Raw genomic sequence first — 21,976 nt, 5'->3', positions numbered from 1 at the left:
AAAAAAAAAAAAGAAAGAAAAAGAAAAAATGGTCTCAAAAAAAGAAGAAGAAAAGAAAAAAGAAAGAAAGAAAATAAAAGAAAAGAACTATCTTATTTATCTTTTAAGTGTTAGGCTTAATGAAGAGCCAAGATAGTACCATTTAAATACCTGCTGTTGAAATAATGTTTGTTAGATAGCATAGATATTCTTCACATTTTCTTTGAGTTTACAGTATTATTATTCAGGTCACCTTCCTTCCTTCTTATCATATCATTGACCATACCGGTTCTCAGAATTAGGGACAAAGTCAATTTTACTCATTGCTCCACTTGTAATTCATTTTCACACTGAAAAATGAAAGTCACAATATTGTGTTGTATTTTGATGTGTTGCAACATAACTAGGCAGTCTGTCAGCTTTGATTCTTACAGAGCTATTTGATCTGTTTACCACGTTTGAAAACAGCGCTTCTATTTAGATTTGTTAACAGTATGCAGTGCGTTACTAGTGCAAATGCTTTACTAATCAATATTTGATATTCATTTTCTCCTCATAAAATGAAAATAGGAGCATTATTATTATGAGTTTTATATTTCAACAAGGGACTAAACCAGATAGCTGTTAGATGTGCGTGAGGCTTCTGCAGTGTAGGAGAACACACCCAGGCTTACATTCCGTGACTGTACTTAGTTTCCCCGTAGAATAATGCTCCTAATCCCCATTTGTCATGTTTGTGAAAAGAAAATTGAATTATGAAGCTACACCATCCAAATGATGTATCCCTGCAGCTCCAAGATTTCATTCATCAGAGGTTGGCTTAAGAACAGGGCAGCTGAGCATTGGGAAATTTGAAAATGTACTTTAGAATACATTTGCTTTAAAAATGTGGGTGATAACTCCAACTTTAAGATTAAACCAAGTGCTTCTCATTGTGTGGATTTCTTCTCGTCTCCTGCCCCCCCTTCCCCAATTGCCAAAATAATGATTTTGTGACTAAGACTGGTGTCACCATAATGTTCTTGGGACAGAATGACAGTACGATGACTCATCAGACACAAGGAAAATATTCAAGAAATTTAACATCACTGCTATTTGAAATATCTCAATACTGTGAATCTTTCCTAAAAATAAAGACAACCAAATAACTTTATTCACTAATTAAAAAAAAAAAAGCCGCAAATCAAAACAACAGTTACAGCATGCAGAACAAATTATAATTACTTAAAGAATCACTGTGATTACTCATAAAAACCTTAACATTTGCCAACCGATTTTTCTTGTCAAAAGACATTGTTTCTTCTGGGGCTTATACCCTCAATTTGCCCAATTACAATGCTCTCCATAAACGTTCTTTTTGGTGGCTGAGACACACAAGAGTATTCAGATCCCAAAGATTTCTTTCTCCGGGGACAACATTTGAGAAGTAGATGAGTACCTTTCAAAAGCAATTATAGTTGAGATTGAGGGAGACAGGTAGGGGGAAAAGTTATCTGAGGACTTTGGCCCATGCCGGAAAGTTGTTGAGTAGAGCAGGAGCTTTGGTAACTAGATGGCGTCAACTCTAAGCATGTTGGCATCTCATTTTCCCCCCTTCTTTTCCCCTGCTCCTTCCCTCCTTCGCTGGATCCATACTCCTTTGTCACTGTTCTCCCCCCGCCCTGTACTCGACCTTCCTTCTCCTTCTCTCGGTGCACAGGAGTCATCTGAGGTTTACCTTTCAGAGGTCCTTGGGTTATACAGCTTGCAAAAATACTATTGCACTTCTAGTAAAAATCAGCCACGTACCAGATACTATAATTCATTCCTTCCTATCTTATCCTCAGTGAAATAGAGAATAGTAAGAGTCGTAAAGGCACAGAGCTCATTCCTGGGAAGTTGCACGTATTTGTGTTGAGGGACCATTTTCATGAATCCTCTCCCAGTTTGGAGTGTTTTCCTTCTAATGTATTTTATCCTCCTCCGACTCTCTACTGGCTGCTCAGCAGCCACCTACCCTGACGCCAAACCCACACTTTCCTTACTCACCAACATTCCATGCTCTAGACCTCCTTTCATCAAAACTATGCCCCGTTCCTTTAGGATACTGCTAAGCTACTACAATTTGGTTGATTACAATAATCCGAGACATTAATGAGTTAATAGATAATTGCATTTATCAGAGATCGTTGCCTTAAAATTGTTCTTTATTATTGTTGATATGATATCTACCCTCTAACATTTTTAAGAACACAATGCCATCTTACAAACTGAAGGGTCCATGCTGTACAGCAGATTACTAGACCTTGTGCCTCTTCCACATGTGCCTTCTCCAAGAAGTGGTTTGAGTAATGTCTGTGTATAGTACCTACTGAGTCAGGTACTGGGTAAGATGTCAGATAGTCAGAGGCCGATAAAATGCACATGGTCACTTCTTCCTGCAGCATTATAAAGCAGTGGGTCTTCAAGTCAACACAGTGGAGCGGCTGTCTCCAGACCCTTCAGATCACCTCCGGGAGGGAGATCATCTACTCTGTTACCACATGAACTACCAATCTTTGGAAGGTCATCCTTGGTAGCATTTACATTCTGAGACTTATTTTGGTATAAACAACTGCCATGTTAATTAGGCAGTTCTACTCCCACTTTGGAAAGGAAACTAGTTTTACAAAGCCAAGTCATCTACCTGTGGCCAGAAGAAAAATAAGTAGCACTGCTGGTACCTGAAGATGACTTTGAATCCTAAGTCCAGCATTGTCCATTTTACCACAGATACCACCTCAGATGCCCCCCAAGGCCCGTGTGGCTATGTCTGAGTAGATTATCAGGATTTGCATGCCATCTTCAGTCCTCTTTGGAGGCACTCATGGTGGAAGAATAGAGTTGCAAGGCAGGTTTTAAAATATTACTATTGCAATAGTTCCAAGCTAGTAGCATTATTTTTGCTGCATAAAATGAAACAGCTGATTGACACGCTTCTCAGCTCTCCAGCTCACTCTCAATAATCATTCATTATATTCATGAAGCTGGAAGTCAATGTAGCATGAAAATGGATGGTGCTACATTATGAGTCTTATATAATAAATGAGCCAATTATGGCTTCTGTGTATTATTAGACCCTAGATTGTTTGTTTCTTCACTGTGGGCAGAGACTTGTTAGTTTGAAAGCCTGCCAACACCAAACTCAAACTTTTACACATTCGATTGTTAAATCAGTCCAAATAAGCGGATAGTTCAAATAAGCATATTTTTAGGTATTTGGAGCCTATTTTGTGCCCCCCATAAAACTGTACCCACATCTGCTAGCAATAGATATAATAAGCTCTGGGCTGTAATGACTCCATACTACTGCTGACCTTTGCAAGCTCTCTGACTCAGAGACTCCTGCTGTGTTGCTGAATGACATCACCTAGACACCTAAGCCTTCACTCCAATTCCCCTCTCCCCTGGAAGTTCCCTTACCCCTCCTTCCCTTCTGGGTGATGGGCACCTTAGACTATGGAAGGTCACGTACTGTGAGGGACTTCTCCTCCATGCAAACCTCTCAAGGGGGAGTAAACCCCTTTGACTAATACTACATTGTGCTAATACCACATCGTGGTCATGTCTTTTTTCTTTCTTGATCAGCCTCAAAATTCCTTGATCCCCCTACAATGACCTGAAGTATTCCTAGGTTAATTTGAAGACACACAAAATGTGCATGCATTTCCCCCAAGCAAAGGCATGAATTCAGTCTACTGTTTTTCATTTGTGGGTGATATTTGGTCCATATTTAGTTACTCACTAGTACGGCATAGCAGTGCTATCACTGAGGCACAGTCCACTCACATTTTACAATTGTATAGCTTGTGACACAGAAGTGAACTAATCTATAGAGTAGAAAACTAACTACTAGTCACACAAATTCAGCATCTTTCCACTTCAACGTTTATAAGAACAGTCCTATTTTATTACTGAAATGTTTGAAGATGCTGGGATACAAAATGAAGAACATTTTATAGTCCCAGAAAAGTAAGGAAACACTCAAAAAAAAAAAAAAAAAAAAAAACGAGGGCTCATCAAAACACAAGGGCCTGTGTGAATAGCCAAAGTTAGGGCAAACTGTGTCACAGAGTAAATAATAATGATAGTTCCAGCCACAGAATAAAATAAATATCCATACTTTGTACTATTATAAATAAATAATAACATAAGCAAATGCATGGGAGAAGAAACATTTCTTTCTTATAGTATTATTTCAATAAGTAACTGCAGAAGTAAAGAAAAAAAAAAGCAGAATTACCACGAGGCAACTACTACAATAAGAACCATCACAGACAAGATTCACCCATGGATACAAAAATTTGTGGGAGGAGGTTTGAGAAGACACAGGACATGCATCATATTTTCCTGAGATACTTACTAACTACAAAGGGAGAAACAGCACATGGCAGACACCCACTTAATCAAGCAATCAAGGTAAGTCATAAGACAGAAAGATCGTAAACCAATTGATATGAGTCACTGGGGACACCACAATGTCATTTCTGTGGTATTCTTGCCAAAAAATGCATCACTTCATTCCAATCATGAGGAAACAGCTGAAGAATAAAAATTGAGGGACATTCTATAAAACAACTGCTCAAGCCAGGCAGGGTGTACAGACTATTTTCCTGTAGCCCCAGCTGCTCAGCAGGCTGGGCTGGGAGGATTGCTTGAGCCCAGGAGATGGAGCTACAGTGAGCTAGAATGGTGCCTGTGAAAAGGGGGGTTGGGTGACATAAAAATTCTAAAAACTTTAGAGATGTTGTCTCTAAAACAAGGCAAAACTAAACAACAATTGACCAATACTCTTCCGAGTGGCAAGCAAGAAAAGATAACCAAAGACTGAGAAACCATTACAGATTGGAGACTAAGGAGCGTTAACAACTAAATGTAATATGAAATCCCAGGTAGATGGCTCAGTGCCTCTAGCTCAGCAGCTAGGGTGCCAGCCACATACACCAGAGCTGGTGGGTTCGAACCCAGCCTGGGCCTGCCAAACAATGACAACTACAACCAAAATATAACCAGGCATTGGGAAGGTACCTGTAGTCCCAGCTACTTGGGAAGCTGAGGCAAGAGACTTAAGCCCAAGAGTTGGAGGTTGCTGTGAGCTGTGATGCCACAGCACTCTACTGAGAACAACAAAGTGAAACTCTGTCTCAAAAAAAAAAAAGAAAGGAAGGAAGGAATCCGAGATAGAATCCTGGAACAGAGAAAGGATGATAATGGAAAAATTGGTAGAATTTGAGAAAAAGTCGATAATTCAATTAATAATGTTCTACCAACATGAATATCTTGTTCTTAACCATTGTATGATACTTACATAAGATGTTAATGTTAGGATAAGCTGGGTGAAACTATACGGGAGTTTTTCCAACTACTCTGTAGTTTAAAATAGGTCAAAATAAAATTTAATAAAATAAAGTAAAATAAAAATATTGAGTAGTCAGTGAGGCAAACGCTAGGTACTGGTCTCCTATCTTGGGAAAAATGAACTGAAGTTCAGTGATGGGACGTCTTTGATCTCCCCCCCTCCCCCCCGAGACACAGAAGAGTTCCATGATTCAACCAAAGCAATCTAGACACAAACACCCTCAGCTCAGCTCAGGTTCTCAGCTCAGGTTTGACGGCCTTGATGGCTGAATACCATGTTAAAGTAAGAGGCAGGGAGTAAAATGACAAGAATAATCATAGAGCATGAGGAGATACTAGGGGATGTATTCACTGCGTTTTAGGGTTTTTTACCTATTAAGTTAGGATAATTTTCCCAAACGCATGCTCACTTATGATTTCTGTTGAAAGGAATACTAAGAAATAATCAATAAAGTTATATCTAACAATTATGAAATTGTTTAATGTAAAATGAATTTAACTATTGCTTGAGTTAAAATCAGAATATTTTGGAGTTACCTGCTAACTGTGGCTATTTTGGAAAAATAAAAAATTCTAAAAACTCTGATTTTACTATTCTCTCCAAAGGCTATTAGCAATACAGAAAAATCACTTTTTTTTTTTTCAGAAAGGGTTTTGCTCTGTCACCCACACTGGAGTGCTGTGGCCCAAACATAGCTTATCCCAACATCTAATTTCTGGGCTCAAGCCAACCAACCTCCTTCCCTCCCAAGTAGCTAGGATTATAGACACATAGTACTATGCCATGCCTGACTAATTTTTATTTTTATTTTTTATAGAGATAGGGTCTTGCTATATTGTTCAGCCTGGGCTTGACCTACTGATCTCAAGCGATCCTCCTACCTCAGCCTCCCAAAATTCTAGAATTACAGGCATGAGCCACTGCACCAAGCCAAAATATCACTTTTGAAAAATATGTTTGAGTGTTAGGATAAAATGGCAATGAAATTTTTCTCCCTTAGTAATTAAAGTCCTTTAGGACTTCAAGGCAATAAGGAGACATAACTAGAGAATTTAAAGAACAGAAGTGATTGATAATGGGAAATTCTGTCCACGGATCTAAACAGTTTCGTAACAAGAATGGCCCAATGTACATTCATGGGATATACTAAAAATGATCATAATTTTAATATATAGTGAGTTAGTGATTTACATATTGAAAAATCTGTGGTTCCCAATTCTGGCTACACATAAAAATCACCCAGGGTACTTTTTTGTAAATATGGCATTGCCTGGTCCCCTCTTTCAAAAATTCTGATTTAATTCCAGAGAGAGAGAGCTGAATATCGATGCTTTAAAAGTTCCCGAAGAGATTCTAAAATGTATCTTTCTCATAACTAGGGTAAGAATTACTATTAATATTTTAGAGGCTTCTTATTCAAATATATTTGTCGCTTGATATACAAGATAAATACTATAATCGAAAATCACATTTTAGCAAGCTATACCATAAGTCAGTCCTTGAAGCAGTATTCTTGGACTTTAATAGAAATGGATGCCAGGAAATATGCTAAATAAATTGAATATAAATAGTGATAATTATAAACAGGATCCCAAATAACAAAATCAGAAGAATTTAGTTTATCGTTATTTCATCCCAAGTAGAATGAAAATTTATCCTTTTTCACTGAAGATTATTTTTATATATAAAATGCTCTCAGTTTATTCACCCCCCAAAAAGATGACTACAAGGTGCATATGAAAACCTGTGTTTTTTGTTTTGTGTCTACTCATGTACCAAATAAAACCATATCTCGTTATATAATCCAAAATCAAAATTTCTAAGTAATACTGGTAATATTTCTGATTCATTCACCAATGATTTAAAAAACAAACGAAGAAGGAAATAATCCTCTTCTGGGTTACTTGCTTGTAAAATACTTCTCACCTTATAAAAACTGTGAAATGGCTTTTATAGAGCTTTAATTAAAATTAACACACCATTAGCTGAGGAGGTGACCATTTCCGACCATTTCCATCATCCTCATTGGTCAGTTTGACAATCACAAGAACATGAAGTTCTATGTAGGCAAGCCTTTACCTGTCCCCCCATACACCGTAATTATCCCGTGGTGGATGGGATAATTCAGTCTGGCTTCCTCCACCAGAGTTCTGGGTGGTACTTTTCTCAGCAGTTTAGCCTTCAATACAGTTTTCAAGAGTTCAAACCAAGCTAGGCTCCGACTGAAAAGACAGTGAACTTTCTGCTACCAAGTAGACATGGCCTAACCATTCACCTTTCCCTCTTGGTTTCTAAAGAATATTTAAGAGGTTAACAATTAACACCAAGACTCTATATCACTGGGCTAAAGAGGTACCTCTCTCCTATGTTGTTTCAATCAGTAAAATACTCCTTCAAATGTGTACTTGTCAGGCATGGCACTTAAACAAAAAATCGCAGTGTAATACTTTAAAAAATGGTCTAAGAAGAGAGCTCTTGATCATGATCCCGGCTATGCCACCAGCCTCCAGCTACTGAAGAATCAGTTGGGCGCCATCCCACAATAGGCCAGGCTTTCTGGAGCGCAGAAACTCCAGAGAAGAATAAGTTACCCTTCTTTAGGTCACCCAATTCCTCCTCACTTTCAGCACCCTCAAGTTTAAAATAAAAAACTCCATCCTATTTCTTGCTGAATTGAATTTTAAAGTGTCCATGAAAACCATTCTTATTTTTTCTGGGACCTAGTCTATCAGACACCCTTTCTCTTGTATCTTTGGTCTATTTTTCACTTCAAATCTATTCTTTTGTCAAAGTTCGGCTTTCAGCATCTTTTAATAAAAGAAAGAAATCAGAGGAAATGAAGGAAGGAAGGAGAGGGGAGGAGTGGAAGAAAAAATAAGCAAGAATGAAGCGGCCCTGAATTCCTCTTGTCCCTCAAGATAAAGCCCTGTCTCTTCCCTTTACTTAACAAAACGTATTTTGAAAGAGCCTAAAGGAAATGGTGATGGATTTGAGAACTCCATAAAAAACTCCACAAAACTTCCGTACACAAAACATTCTGAAAACTCAGTTTTAAGGCAAACATATTTACCTAAAATATGTCAAAGGGCCCACAAACTTGACACCCACGAAATTCATTAAAATTGATAGGGAAACATTAAAATCACAATAGAAAAAAAGGAGCACAGTGAAGGAACAAAAAAATCATAGAAAAACAAATGACTAATAAATTCACACAAATTGGTGAGAACTGTCGTGACAAAGCAAATTCAGATTAAAACAATGAGATGTTTTTTAAAGTTAACTTAGTATGGGGTGGCACCTGTGGCTCAGGGGGGAGGGCGCTGGCCCCATATACCAAGGGTGATGGGTTCAAACCTGGCCCCGGCCAAACTGCAACCAAAAAATAGCCTGGCGTTGTAGTGGGCACCTGTAGTCCCAGCTACTCGGGAGGCTGAGGCAAAAGAATCGCCTAAGTCCAGGAGCTGGAGGTTGCTGTGAGAGTTATCTACTGAGGGCGATAAAGTGAGACTTTGTCTCTACAAAAAAAAAGAAAGAAAGAAAGAAAGAAAAAGACATGGAAAAAGTTAACTTAGTATATTTTGTGGACATGCACACAGTGGCAAAAAACACCACTTAACACACACACTCCCAGCTGACATCAAAGAAGGTGAGACTCTCCTTTTTTCAGCTTTTAGACTGTAAATAAAGTCCATTTTATAGTCTAATTCATGATGTTTTATTCATTACTAGAAGAATTTAATAATGCCACCTTTGTATCAGTCATCAGAAGTTTCAAGCAGATAATCAATTATTTCCAATAGTGGTTGAAATTCCTTTTCTGAGGTATTGAAAGTGAAACAGTATCATGACTATTACTATAAGTTCTACTAAAAACTACAACATCGTAGATAAAGTAACTTAATCTTGCAGTAATCCGGCTACTTATTTTGGTGGAGCACAGCCTTGTGGTTCAAAGCCAGGTTCATTAAGAAGCCTGCGGAGCAAAAGTGAACTTGGAGCTAGTTCTGATCCAAACACAATCCAAACAAGCCGTGATGTTTTCCCAACCGAAATAGAAACTTGACAAAGTGCAAAAATATTTTGATATGCAACTTTTGAGTTGTATCAAAGAGTTTTATAACAAAGCTGATATTAAAAACAAAATAATCTACGTTAGTGCTACACACATTTCCTCCAGCTGAGTGTGTTTGCAAATGCATCTTCTAAATTTTAGTTGCATTTTGTTCAATATTATTTGGGGCAGTGAGCTAAATAATGGCCACCAAGGATATCTATGTCCTCACTCTTGGAAGCTGTGAACATTACTTTATATGGCCAAGGGACTTCACAGATGTAATTAAGGATCTTGAGAGATGGGGAGATTGTCCTGTATTATCTAGGGGGACCCTAAAAACAATTGCATACATTACATACTGAGAATTTACATACATTACATACATATTTGATACAGGCAGAGGGGGAAGAGGCATTGTCCCCCTGAGGTCAGAGACTGGAATGATGTAGCCACAGGCCAAGAATTGCTGGCAGCCACTGATCCTATGAAACTGATTTCATTTTTCAGGCTCCAGAACTGTGAAAGAATAAATTTATGTTGTTCTGAGCCACCAAATTTGGGGTACTTTGCTACAGAAGCCATAGGAAACTAATACAGTTGGAAAACTTTCATCAAGGTATTTGATGAATATTAGCACTGCAATGTCAGAATTTTAGCTCCTTGAGTTGCAATGATTGAAAACAAAGCTTGTAAACAGGAAAACACTGAAATCTGTCTCAACAAAAACAAGAGACCTGAACAAACTAAAGAATGAGAGGTCAAATCATGCAAAAGATGTAACTTGAAATTATTTCAGCTTTTAAAAAATATCATTTAATAAAATTCCTTCTAATAATTGTGCAGATTTCTATTAATATTCTGTATTGGAATAGAATCAGTTGAGAAGTCCTACAATTTTTGCAGCATCTAAATATGGGAAATGAATCAAAAATAGAAACACCTTATTACTGGGGTGTTCCCCAGTGGTATCAGGCTCCTCTGAAGAATTGGTGGAAAGAAGAATTTTCCCTTTATCTCCACGGGGAGACCTCCACTGTTAGGGTACAAGCCCTCCTGCCCATACACCAGGGTTTGAGCCGTTCCCTTGATCTCTGCCCTGGCCATTATACAAATCCTCACAGTGAGTATTTGCTTCTGGAAGGTTGTTGACCATTGACTGGACAGGGGTCGGCCTGGTCAATGTTCCTTCCCCGGCCTGGCAGGCAGCTTCTGCTATGGCCATTGTTCTTCAGAGGGTGTACAGACCCAGCAGGGGTGTTTGCAAGCTGTATCCCCTACAGGCCAGGCTTCCAGGAAAAGCAGAAACTGCCCAGACAAGTAATTCAATAGTTACGTTAAAGGCAAACCAGCTAAATTGTTTTTATTCCACCTTGTTCAGCTTATTTCCCTGTTTTCCAGGTCTGGGATATTTTCCCTTGCCCAGAAGGGGGTCTTCAGTCCCCATTATTCTCCCTGCACCTTACTTGATAAACTTTGTTCTTTAAAAAAATATTACTAAGTTAATAGTCAGAAAGACAGAGAGTACTAGGTTAACATAGTTGCACATTTCAAAACAAACAAAAAAAAATAGTATTGATTCGTTGTAGCAATTGTCTGATTTCTTTTCTGAATGTATTTATCTTCATTCGTTCTTTATGAGGTTTTTGTTCTCAGTCCTTAGATTAAATATTGTTATTGTCATTAAATTTAGCCTTTTTAATTCTGTGAAGGCAAAAGTGGAAACCTAATAGACACATGTATAAGAAAAATAAATAATAAAAAAAAAAGTATTGAAAGTATTCTTCATTTGGCAGAGTTTGTTCTGAGCTTTTTAGGTACCACAGCAGCTGTAGAGAGATTAATTGCTCAATTGAAAATACTGCAATCTACACAGAAGAGTTCATTGAAAATGTCAAGATTTTAGATTTATTCACCAAAAATGGAATTTTAAAAACGATTGTACACAATTTTATGGAAAAATGAAAATAGGAAGACTCTATTGGAAAAAAAATATTTTTCAGAAAAATACCAATGACATTTATTAAAGATAGATAATAAAAAAACTGATCATATTATGTGAATAGGTACCAAGAGCAACTGTTCTGCTTCTGTTATTTTTGATGTTCAGAAAATCAATATAAGTTTTTTTTTTAATTTTGCTTTTGAATGTATACACACATACACATACATGTATTTTTATTATTTTGGAGAAAATTCTATTTTTGAAATTAGCTTTTGAGTGGCACTATTTATAGCACCATCATTTTAAAGCCAAGCCTTTGGTCAATAAAAATTTCAAAAATTACACAATTTAAATTATTCTGGCATCTCCTTTTTTCATTCCCCAAACTGTTTTAGATGATAAATTGTAGTTCAACGTTTTTCTTGAAGGAAAAAAATGGCCTAATCCAGTTTTACCTCAGTCTTACCCTCTTAATCAGCATTTGGTAATTTTGCCCATTCTTTTTAGGGAATTAGAAAGCTAATTGAGGCAGTCATTGTGCTGAGTACCTTATATATGTATTTGGGCTTCAGAAGGTAAAAATGAAACAGGTATCCACTGTAAGGATAAGGAGATGGTTGTATAGATGTAAAGTGGTTCCCACAAGCATAACTAGTAGGCAACAGAGGTGGAATTGAATCCTACTTGATCTACCAGCTTTCCCCCTCTCTTCCCTCGGCACCTAGAATATATGAGCCTCTCCAATTTAACCTCCAGGACCACATCTTTCTCCTTCAGCAGTTATCTGTCATCTGCCTCAGCCATTTTCTTCTCAGCCTCAAATCTGTTTAAGTCTTGATGTGATGAATAGCTCTGTTACTGATAAAGCATGTAGCTCTCATCAAAAGCTCTGTCCTAAAGTCCTTCCTCACCCAATTAAGGCCAAATTAAACATGCTGGATCCCAAGTTCTTAAAAAGAAGGCTCATCCTTGCGAGTGCAATGAGTGGTATAGGAAGTATATCTCATCTTTTCTTTTACCTCTTGATTAAAGACACAGGAGTTTCTTTTTGTTTGTGTTTTTTTTTTTTTTTTTTTTTGAGACAGTCTCACTTTGTCACCCTCCGTAGAATGCCGTGGCCTCATACCTCACAGAAACCTCAAACTCTTAGGCTCAAGTGATCCTCTTGCCTCAGCCTCCCACGTAGCTGGGACCACAAGCAATCACCACAATGCCCCCCTATTTTTAGGGATAGGGTCTCGATCTTGCTCAGACTGGTCTTGAACTCCTGAGCTCAAGCAATCCACCCATCTCGGTGATAGGATTATAGGCATGAACCACCACGCACAGCCTGACACAGGACTTTTCAGGCCGGAGTAGATATTTGATGCTACCACAGCAGGTGGGATGGAATGAGCTCTTCTGGTACCCCATCTTAGCCCTGGGGCCTGTGGCTGGGTACCCATTGTTAGTCTTCTGGGGAAAGCATCGATGAGCAGGGTGACATCTCAGCAGGTATCTTGAAAATGATCAGAAGATACCAATACAATGGCCTCCTACCTGGCTTGACACAGGTGTTTTATGATCACAAGTTTTGGGGACAGTTTCAGACAGACCAGTTCATGACTCCCACGGGTTTCAGACAGACCAGTTCATGACTCCCACGGCTTTCCTCTACATTTGTTTACTCAAAAAAGCCCTTTGTCCTTCTTCATATTTGCTCGCAGGGTTCAACGCGTTGTTTTGTCTTCATCTTTAACATGTCTACCTGACATTTTTTCAAAGTCTTGACCCTATGTTTACCCAAGACAAATCTCTGGACACCTTGCTGGGACTAGGCACCATGATCAGTTAATGTTTCCTGAACACCTTCTTGTCCACACTCACATCTAAGACCCCTCAGGGTTTCAATGAAGAAAGAATCACAGCAACTCTCAGACATACACACACATGCACACAGAGTGAAGCGTAAGCAAATGCTAAGTATTTCCAGAAATAATCCTATTTAGTTTTAAGTTTCTCAGTCTTGTCATTACTCATGTCTTGGGCTGGAAAGTTCTTTGTTGTAGGGGAGCCGTCCTGTGCATTATGCTTAGTAATACCTCTGGACTCTACCCCCTCCCCAGCTGTGAAAACCAAAAATGTCTCCAGATATTACCAGATGTCCCCTGGGAGACAAAATTGCCCTGAGCGAAGAAACACTAAAGTTGACTTTCAGTATAACCCTGTAACAGGGAGTTCTAAAATCCTTACTTAGATTACATGATAAAGCAATTTTACCTCACTGGCGTCACAGAAATGACTGTCAACTCAATGGACTCCACGCTGGCTTTTAATACGCTGCAATCCAGCAGACAGCTGACTGAAGACTGAGGCTAGCAATCTGATCAGCTGTCATCTTTACCATGTAAGTCATCACGGCCCTGGGGCCCCTCAGCTGACAGCTGATTTAGGTTGAGAATACCTGCTAAGGCAAAACAGCAGGTAGGTAAATTGTTCCACAACTACACATCAGTTTCCAGTTTGGCTGCTGAGTTCCAGGCACTGCTGCACAGTCTAATCCATTTCAATATTTCCAATACAAATCTTTTTAAAAAGCCAAACAAACTAGGGAACGCAAGCTTTGTTTTAAAGCAAGGTGTACGAGCATATCACTGCCGTCTGAAAAACGCTGGCCAAAACTGTGTCACATGGGATGGAAAGTAGATCCTATAGGCTTTATAGAAGTGGTCTTCAACCTTTCGGGCACCAGGGACCAGTTTCATGGAAGACAATTTTTCCATGGACCGGGGGGTGGGGGTTGGGGGAGGCGGCAGAGCTCTGAGGCCCAGCTCAGCTTCTAACAGGCCTCAGATTAGGCTGGGGACTGCAGCATCATTAAAAAAGTTTAAAATGCTTTTTACAATGAGAGGGCCCATTCAGGCTTAAGAAATTAGTTAGAATATGAATTTCATCTTTCATGACATTGTTTCTAGACCTGTTTTATACTTTTAAATTTCATATTAAGCAACTACTTTCAAACTTCCACAGAGAGGCTGGTGTCAGTGTGACAAATTTTCCAGGGCTAATATTAAAGGTAAACATCCCATTTTAAAAAATGTACCATATAGAATACTACTTATAGATGGGAATTCAGCTCATAGGAATTTCTTCACGATCCTATTATTATGTACATGGAAGAAGCAAACAAAACAAAATTAGCTTAGCAGGCAATCTCAATCGAAACCACCTCCTCCCATCCCTGTTGCAACTCCCTATGTAATAGAGGCTGTGCTACTTTAAATAAGTGCTTTAGCTTTGGGTTTAGCTGAACCTATTCTGGAGCTCCTAGAACTGGTTAATTCAAAATTCTCTAAGGCTGTTTCAAATGAATTCCTGCTGGAAAATCTTGACACTGGGGCACAGAGATGATGAGTGAGATGTACTTTCATGACAATCCTGCCTTTCTTTGCAATCTTTCTGCCTGCTCCCCTTACCTAATCCTTGTCCTGTAATTCTTGGCCCAGTATTTCTACGATAATAGAAATAAAGTCAGAGAAACTACAGATGCTGGCATGGATACAGAGAGAAGGGAACACTTTTATACTGCTGGTGGGAATGCAAGCTAATATGACCTTTTTGGAAAGAAGTTTGGAGAACACACAAGGAACTAAAAGTAGACCTACCATTTGATCCTGCAATTCCTCTACTAGGTATATACCCAGATGATCAAAAATCATTTTACGATAAAGACATTTGCACCAGAATGTTTATTGCAGCCCAATTCATAATAGCCAAGACATGAAAAACAGCCCAAGTGCCCACTGACCCATGAATAGATTAACAAATTGTGGTATATGTACACCATGGAATACTATGCAGCCATAAAAAGATGAAGACTTCACATCTTTTATGTTTACCTGGATGGAGCTGGAACATAATCTTCTCAGTAAAGTATCTCAAGAATGGAAAAAAAAGTATCCAATGTACTCAATACTATCATGAAACCAATATATAACCACCTACATACTCATATGAATGGCAAAACATAACTATAATCCAGACAGTAGAAGGAAAGGGGGGGGGGCATGGGAGGAGGAAGGACATCTGGGGGGACCTCACCTAATGTGCATGACGCAATCGTACATTTCAAAACTATTTAGAAATGAGTATAATTGTGATAGATGTGTTACTTAGTTCATTATGTATCATAGCAGTACCCTGAACCCTATAAATGCATCAAATGTACAAAGTTATGATTTAATAAAAAATAATTTAAAAAAAATGAAATAGTCAGAGGAGGGGTGTGTGTGTGATGAGCACATAGGATATATACATCCTAATTTTTTTAACCTATCCTATCTCCTAACATATGAGGGCTGTCCAGACAGTATCCAGCTATGCACCATGAAAAAGAGACACACGTGGCTGGACACTGTCTGGACAGCCCTTGTGCACACATATATGTGCATGTACACACACACACACATCCCCACTCAGAAGGGCTTGGTCAGCTTGTGTCCTCAAATCACAGGAGAATAAAAGATAGCTAAAAACAGGATTAGAACGCAATGTCAAGATACTACAGGGGAATTTTTTTTAAAACTGCCACCACCACCAGGCTGGCTAGGGTGCCAGCCACATACGTGGAAGCTGGCAGATTCGAATCCAGCCTGGAACTGCCAAAAAACAATGACAACTATAACTAAAACACAGCCAGGCGTTGTGGCGGGCACCTGTAAGTCCCAGCTAGTTTTATTTTTTTAATTTTTATTCATTTATTTTTTTGAGACAGAGCCTCACTTTGTCACCCTGGGTAGAGTGCTGTGATGTCATAGCTCACAGCAACCTCAAACTTTTGGGTGTAAGTGATTCTCTTGCCTCAGCCTCCCAAGTAGCTGGGACTACAGGCATCCACCACAATGCCTGGCTATTTTTAGAGACAGGATCTCACTCTGGCTTAGGCTGGTCTCGAACCTGTGAGCTCAGGCAATCCACCTGCCTTGGCCACCCTAGATTATAGGATGATAATTCTATAATCCCGTGGCGTGAGCTGCCACGCTCGGCCCTATATGTACTTCACCTTGGATCTGGCACGTCCTGGGGCTTTATACACTGGTCAAATTCCTCTGCTATGGAATACCTAAGTTCAGTGGCAATTTCCCTTCAAATTTATTCATTTTTAAAAAATAGGAGTCTGTTTTTATTTTATATATGTTTATTTTCGAAATAAATTTATTTAAGTCACTTTGGACCCAGCATGTCCTTAGGTTTTACCCACTGATCAAACTGCTCAGCTGTGAGATAGCCAAGTTCAATGGCAGTTTCTTTTAAGGTTGATCCATTTTTGTGTGCTGTTTTGGCAATCTTTGCTGCCTTGTCATACCCTGAAGAAAAATATAAAAGACAACATGGGAATTAGCAGTGAAATTTGGTTTTCTGAAGCAGAAGGTAATCATTATTTACTTGATATTGATGCTATATCAAAATAGCATCAATATAAAAAAATGTCTTAGGGGACATCTTTTATTTTTAAAAATATTTAACTGATTATCTTGATCATTGTCCTTTCTTGTATAGAATAAAATTTTTCTTTATTTTTAAGAAATACAGACTTAGACACACCTCACTTAACTGCAAGACATTTGTTCTTAAGTTGAAACTGCTTACTAAGTCAGATATTTTCATGGGGGGAAAACAAAAGAAATTATAGCAACAAGACATAAAAACATTCATCTGGGTATATTTTTCAAACAACATTTTTAACCAGATATAATTATCTTTCTGAAGAAGCATTAACAAGCTACATGCTCCAGTCCCAGAGAAAACACAGCATAGCGCAACTGACACTGTGGGGGGCTGGCTCTGCCAGGAGAGGAGGGGAGAGGAGAGGGGAGGAGAGAAGAGGAGTGGAGAGGACAGGAGCCCTCCCACGGCCAGGGGACGACAGGAAGGGCTCTGGGAAGGCGTCTCCAGAGCTGCTTACAGCACTCTTCCCTGCACAGCTCTCTCTGCAGTGGCTTCCATTCTGTGGCCTCCTCCTTGACATTACAGAGGGAGCTTTGGCAGAAATAAAGACTTGTACAAGCAATCACTGTACACTTCAGAGTTATTTGCTTTTTATGTTTATTTTTTTACTTTTTGCAGTTTTTGGCAGGGGCTGGGTTTGAACCAACTGGCATATGGGGCCAGTGTCCTACTCCTTTGAGCCACAGGCACTGCCTGAGTTATTTGCTTTTTAAATGAACAAAGGTAGGGGCAAGGCGGTTCTGCAATTTGTCTCAACTTAATATGATTAAAAAAAAAAAAAAGCGAAGAGTCAAAAGCAAGAATGAAACCAAGGAAAGGAAAAAAACAAAAACAAGGAAACAACATCAGAAGAAGATAACCAGGACCAGGCATAAGCCTGCTGGGCAATATGATCACCAACCAAACCAGACGTTACATGCCAGTATGCCATTATTAGCCATTTAGAAAACAAACAGGAACATACTTAATTTTATTATTTAACTGAATTTGTCAATGCTGAACATGTTGAAAATGGCATTTACTGAAGCTGAAAGAGAATGTACGAAGGCCATTTACTGAGAAAAGCACCTTTCTCAGAGTTACATACTCTGTAGGGTAGAATCCCTACGTTAAACTCATGGGGTCAATATAGATCCGGCAAGTCTAAGTTCACAATGAAAGTCTTAAGTACTAATGCTCACCACTTGCAGTTCTCAACCGGCCTGTCATTTAATGAGGACACAGAGAACCCACAGTCTCCCAGGGGGTGTCTGCACATTTTATCCTTCTATGACCTCTGACAGACTTGTTCACCTCACATTATATTGATTCCAAGAAAGATTCACCAATCATTCAGCTTCAGGAGACATATCTAATTTAAAAGTTTTGGCAACACAGTCTGAAGTAAAAATCTAATGAAACATTTCTTGCAGGAGCCTTTGGGTTCCCCTTCTATCTTTCCAGGTGAATGCTGATGTACGATAATTTTAGATAGATCCAAATGTCATTACCAATCTCAATACTATACAAAAAGAACCTTATAGACTGGGCTCAGAGCAACCTAAGGTCAAGGAAGCTATAACTTAAAAAAATTACAATTATAGCTTGATGTAAAACCACAAATATAAAGTTTGCCTTGATAGTTCAGAATTCTAGAAGAAAGTTTTAAAGCGGTAATCATATCATGCCAAACAACTGTATCATTCCTTGTCCTAAAACAGAAAATCAAAGACTATGTTAACCTCAGCTAGGGAGAAAACAGCTTTTACCATGGATAACACAATGCATGTGCCTCAGAACCTACATGGACAACACAATGCACATGCCTCAAAACCCACAAAAGCCGGAACGGTCTACTTGATCGGACCACTACGGTCGGTCTACAACCAGGTCTGTGTGTTTCTACATAATGAAATGTTTACAATTCTGAGAAAGACTTGTAATACACAAGCATGGTTTTACATAAAATATTTCCATCTTCCTCCCATTCTTTAGAAGCAATGAATACATAATCTTTTCTCTTTTAATTATAACTTTCCATTCCTGAATTGAATAAAACAACAAAATCAAAGCATGGTAGAACATCTAGAAGGTAGAAACATGAATTCATTCCATGTTGCTAATCAGCCAGTGCCACCTAGTGACATTCCAACTGAGGGTCTTATAGTTAACCGTCCAAGCTTCCGTGTAGAGTACCTAGCCTCTGAATTTCATTAAGATTAAAGAAGTTCCACCTTTTACTTTTAAATACATCATTTCAGATAAAATGAAGCACAATGGATCAAGTTTCTAAAAGAACTATGACACCATAAAATTATATTTTCTTTTCTAATTTTTAACTTTTTTTTGTTTTGAGACAGAGTCTCACTCTGTCACCTTGGGTAGAGCACTGTGGTGTCATAGCTCACAACAACCTCAAACTCTTGGGTTCAACCAATCCTCTTGCCTCATCTTCTTGAGTGGCTGGGACTACAGGCACCTCCCATGACACCTGGCTATTTTTTCTATTTTTAGGGTCTCGTGCTTGCTCAGACTGGTCTTGAACCACCCTCCTTGACCTCCCAGAGTGCTGGGATTACAGGTGTGAGCCACTGCACCCAGCCTATACATAGTATCTTTCAACACAATTTTAAATATTTTAACAGATTTACTAAAAGTACCCAAAAGGAATTTGCTGTCCTTAAACACGAATTCCGTACCCTCTTAAAAATGTTCTAGCTTTTCTATTTTGTATTCAAAATGGTATTATTCCTTAAACCCTTACCTATGTGAGGATTGAGAGCTGTCACCAGCATTAGAGACTCATTCATTAGCTTGTTGATCCTTTCTGTGTTGGCCTGGATTCCCACCACACAGTTCTCTGTGAAGGAAACTGAAGCATCCCCCAGCAGCCTGGCTGAGTGTAACACATTTTTAATCTTTGAAAGAGAGAGAGAGAAATTACTAAGCCTGACATCGCTTGGTCCGATAACATATATTATTTGCTGGTTCATAATAAATATGTAACTTAATAAACATATAGCACTCTTACAAAATCGTAAGGCACTATACCCAAGAAAACAAACATGGAAGAAATTATAAACATCTGACACCACAGAAATCTAAAAAAGCTGAAAAAAATATAAATCACTAAAATACAAGATAATCTACGGTAAGTATAGTTATGTAAGCACATAAAACAGACGGATGGAGTATTAGAGATTACAGACAAAGAGGAATTCATTCCAGTTGTATTTGATGGAAAGGACTTAGATAGCCAGAGAGGGAAGAATTTTCCACGCAGAAGGGAGCGAAGGTGCAGAGGTTAGAACGCTGAGCACGTGTTTGAGGAATCACTCAAGTCAGGGTCGTCTAGTTCTAGTTCTTAATGATCACTAGGGTTTTTATGCTTAATGAAACAAACATTCCATGGTCACTTTAAAATAACTTTTCATGCAGTATTTAAAAACAGCATAGAATCAATTAGTTTTAGCATTATTTTCTTTTTTGAAAATGTATCATAATATATACATCCACATCCTAAATCTTTTGGTCTAAAACCCCAAAGTCTGAAAATCATACTTGTCAAGATGAACTCTAATGGAATGCAAGGAAATTCAAGGTTTGAGACCAATGACTTCATTGTAAGACAAAGGTTGATTATCTTAATTCATTTTATATTAAACACACACAAAAAAATAGATTACAAAAAGATTTACAAGGTATTTAATGTTAGCACCGAAAATATGCCAAGCAGCTGGCATTAAATGTTTAGAATCTCACCTGGAACCAAATTTTATTGGTTTGAATTCTGCTGTGACCTGTCTTCTTATTTACCCATGAGGGGAAACAATACGTCTTGCTCACTGCTCTGCTGCCGGCACCCAGTACACAAGGCCTGACACATAGTGCTCAAGAAACATTTGGATACACGGGACGAACACACTTAATATCTGTCCTTTGCAGTCTTACTGAATTAGAACCAGACTTTACATCAGACACCAAGAGTAAATAAGCCTCTAATTTATCTCAGCAGTAACACTTTGTGCAAATAAAGAACTCTAAATGATGACGACAGTTCCACTGTCTGAAGCTGGGAAAATTGGATGGAAAATGATGCCATCTTGTTCCATCTTTGCAAAGAAGAAACAAGAACAGTTTTGGTGGACACAATATGTTTTCAAGGTCTGTGGAAGAGGTAAAAGCCATCACTGCAAGAAAGCTGGAGAGGGGACAGAAAAACTGGGGGTGGGGGGGAAGTTGGGGAACCAAGGTTGAAGACTGTTTCCAGGAGGCCCAGTCAACCCCAGGTGCAGGTAAAAGAAGAACCACAGATGTCAACTGGAAGGAGGCCACTAATGAACCGGACAGCAGAAGGGGAGGGCTGAGCTGGACCACAGCAACTACAGTGTAAATGAGAGTGAACACAGGTCATTCTTTCAAGAAGACTAAATTTATTGATTGATTGATTGATTTTCTTTTTTAAGTCAGAGTCTCACTATGTCACCCTTGGTAGAGTGCCATGGCATCACAGCTCACAGCAACCTCCAACTCTCGGGCTTAAGCGATTCTCTTGCCTCAGCCTCCCAAGCAGCTGGGACTACAGGCACCGGCCACAATGCCCGGCTGTTTTTTTCATTGTTGTTGCAGTCATCATTGTTTTTTAGCTGGCCCGAGCCAAGTTCTAACCCGCCGCCCTCGGTGTATGTGGCCTGTGCCCTGCCTACTGAGCTACAGGCGCCTGAATTTAAAGGAAAAAGAAAGCAGCAGCATGAGGAAGAGACAGGGGTGTGGGAGGTTCTTTTTTATCTTTTTTTTAAACTGGGGCTATTAAACAAAAAGGAAACCACCATGTAAGCTAAAAGTCACCTACCTAACTCCTAATATCTAGGGTTTTCCTCTAACATTAATGAATGCTTGACTTGCAATTGCCACTTATGTCATCCAACTTTCTAAGATAGAATCTCTAGAAACCTTTATGAAAGACAAAAACCAAGACAATTAGCCTCCTGTCAAAAAACATTAAAAACCAAATGTAAAGCTTACCATCATCGGCTTAAAAACATTCAACTCAAAATGTCCATTGCTGCCTCCAACCGTTACAGCGACATGATTCCCCATGACTTGGGCTGCGACCATGGTCATTGCTTCACACTGAGTAGGGTTCACTTTGCCT

The 21,976-nt window shown here is 38.9% G+C and overlaps 1 protein-coding gene across 1 annotated transcript in view; it reads right to left on the bottom strand.

Annotated features, from left to right (window-relative positions):
* Positions 1-16,513: 16,513 nt before the first annotated feature.
* The window catches only part of FH (fumarate hydratase), a 29,215-nt gene continuing 23,752 nt past the window's right edge, over positions 16,514-21,976 (bottom strand). The window contains exons 7-9 of the mRNA XM_023519244.1: positions 21,847-21,976; positions 19,586-19,739; positions 16,514-16,700 (exon numbers count right to left, since the gene is read on the bottom strand). Coding sequence (XP_023375012.1) covers positions 16,558-16,700; positions 19,586-19,739; positions 21,847-21,976 — 427 coding nt within the window. The 3' untranslated portion in view covers positions 16,514-16,557. The remainder of the gene's footprint in view (positions 16,701-19,585; positions 19,740-21,846) is intronic.

The sequence above is a fragment of the Otolemur garnettii genome, unplaced genomic scaffold (assembly GCF_000181295.1).
Source record: "Otolemur garnettii isolate 467f Iridium unplaced genomic scaffold, OtoGar3 scaffold00165, whole genome shotgun sequence".
Taxonomy (NCBI): Eukaryota; Metazoa; Chordata; class Mammalia; order Primates; family Galagidae; genus Otolemur; species Otolemur garnettii.
The sequence above is the reverse complement of the archived record's forward strand: the minus strand, read 5'-3'. Positions and strand labels throughout refer to the sequence as shown.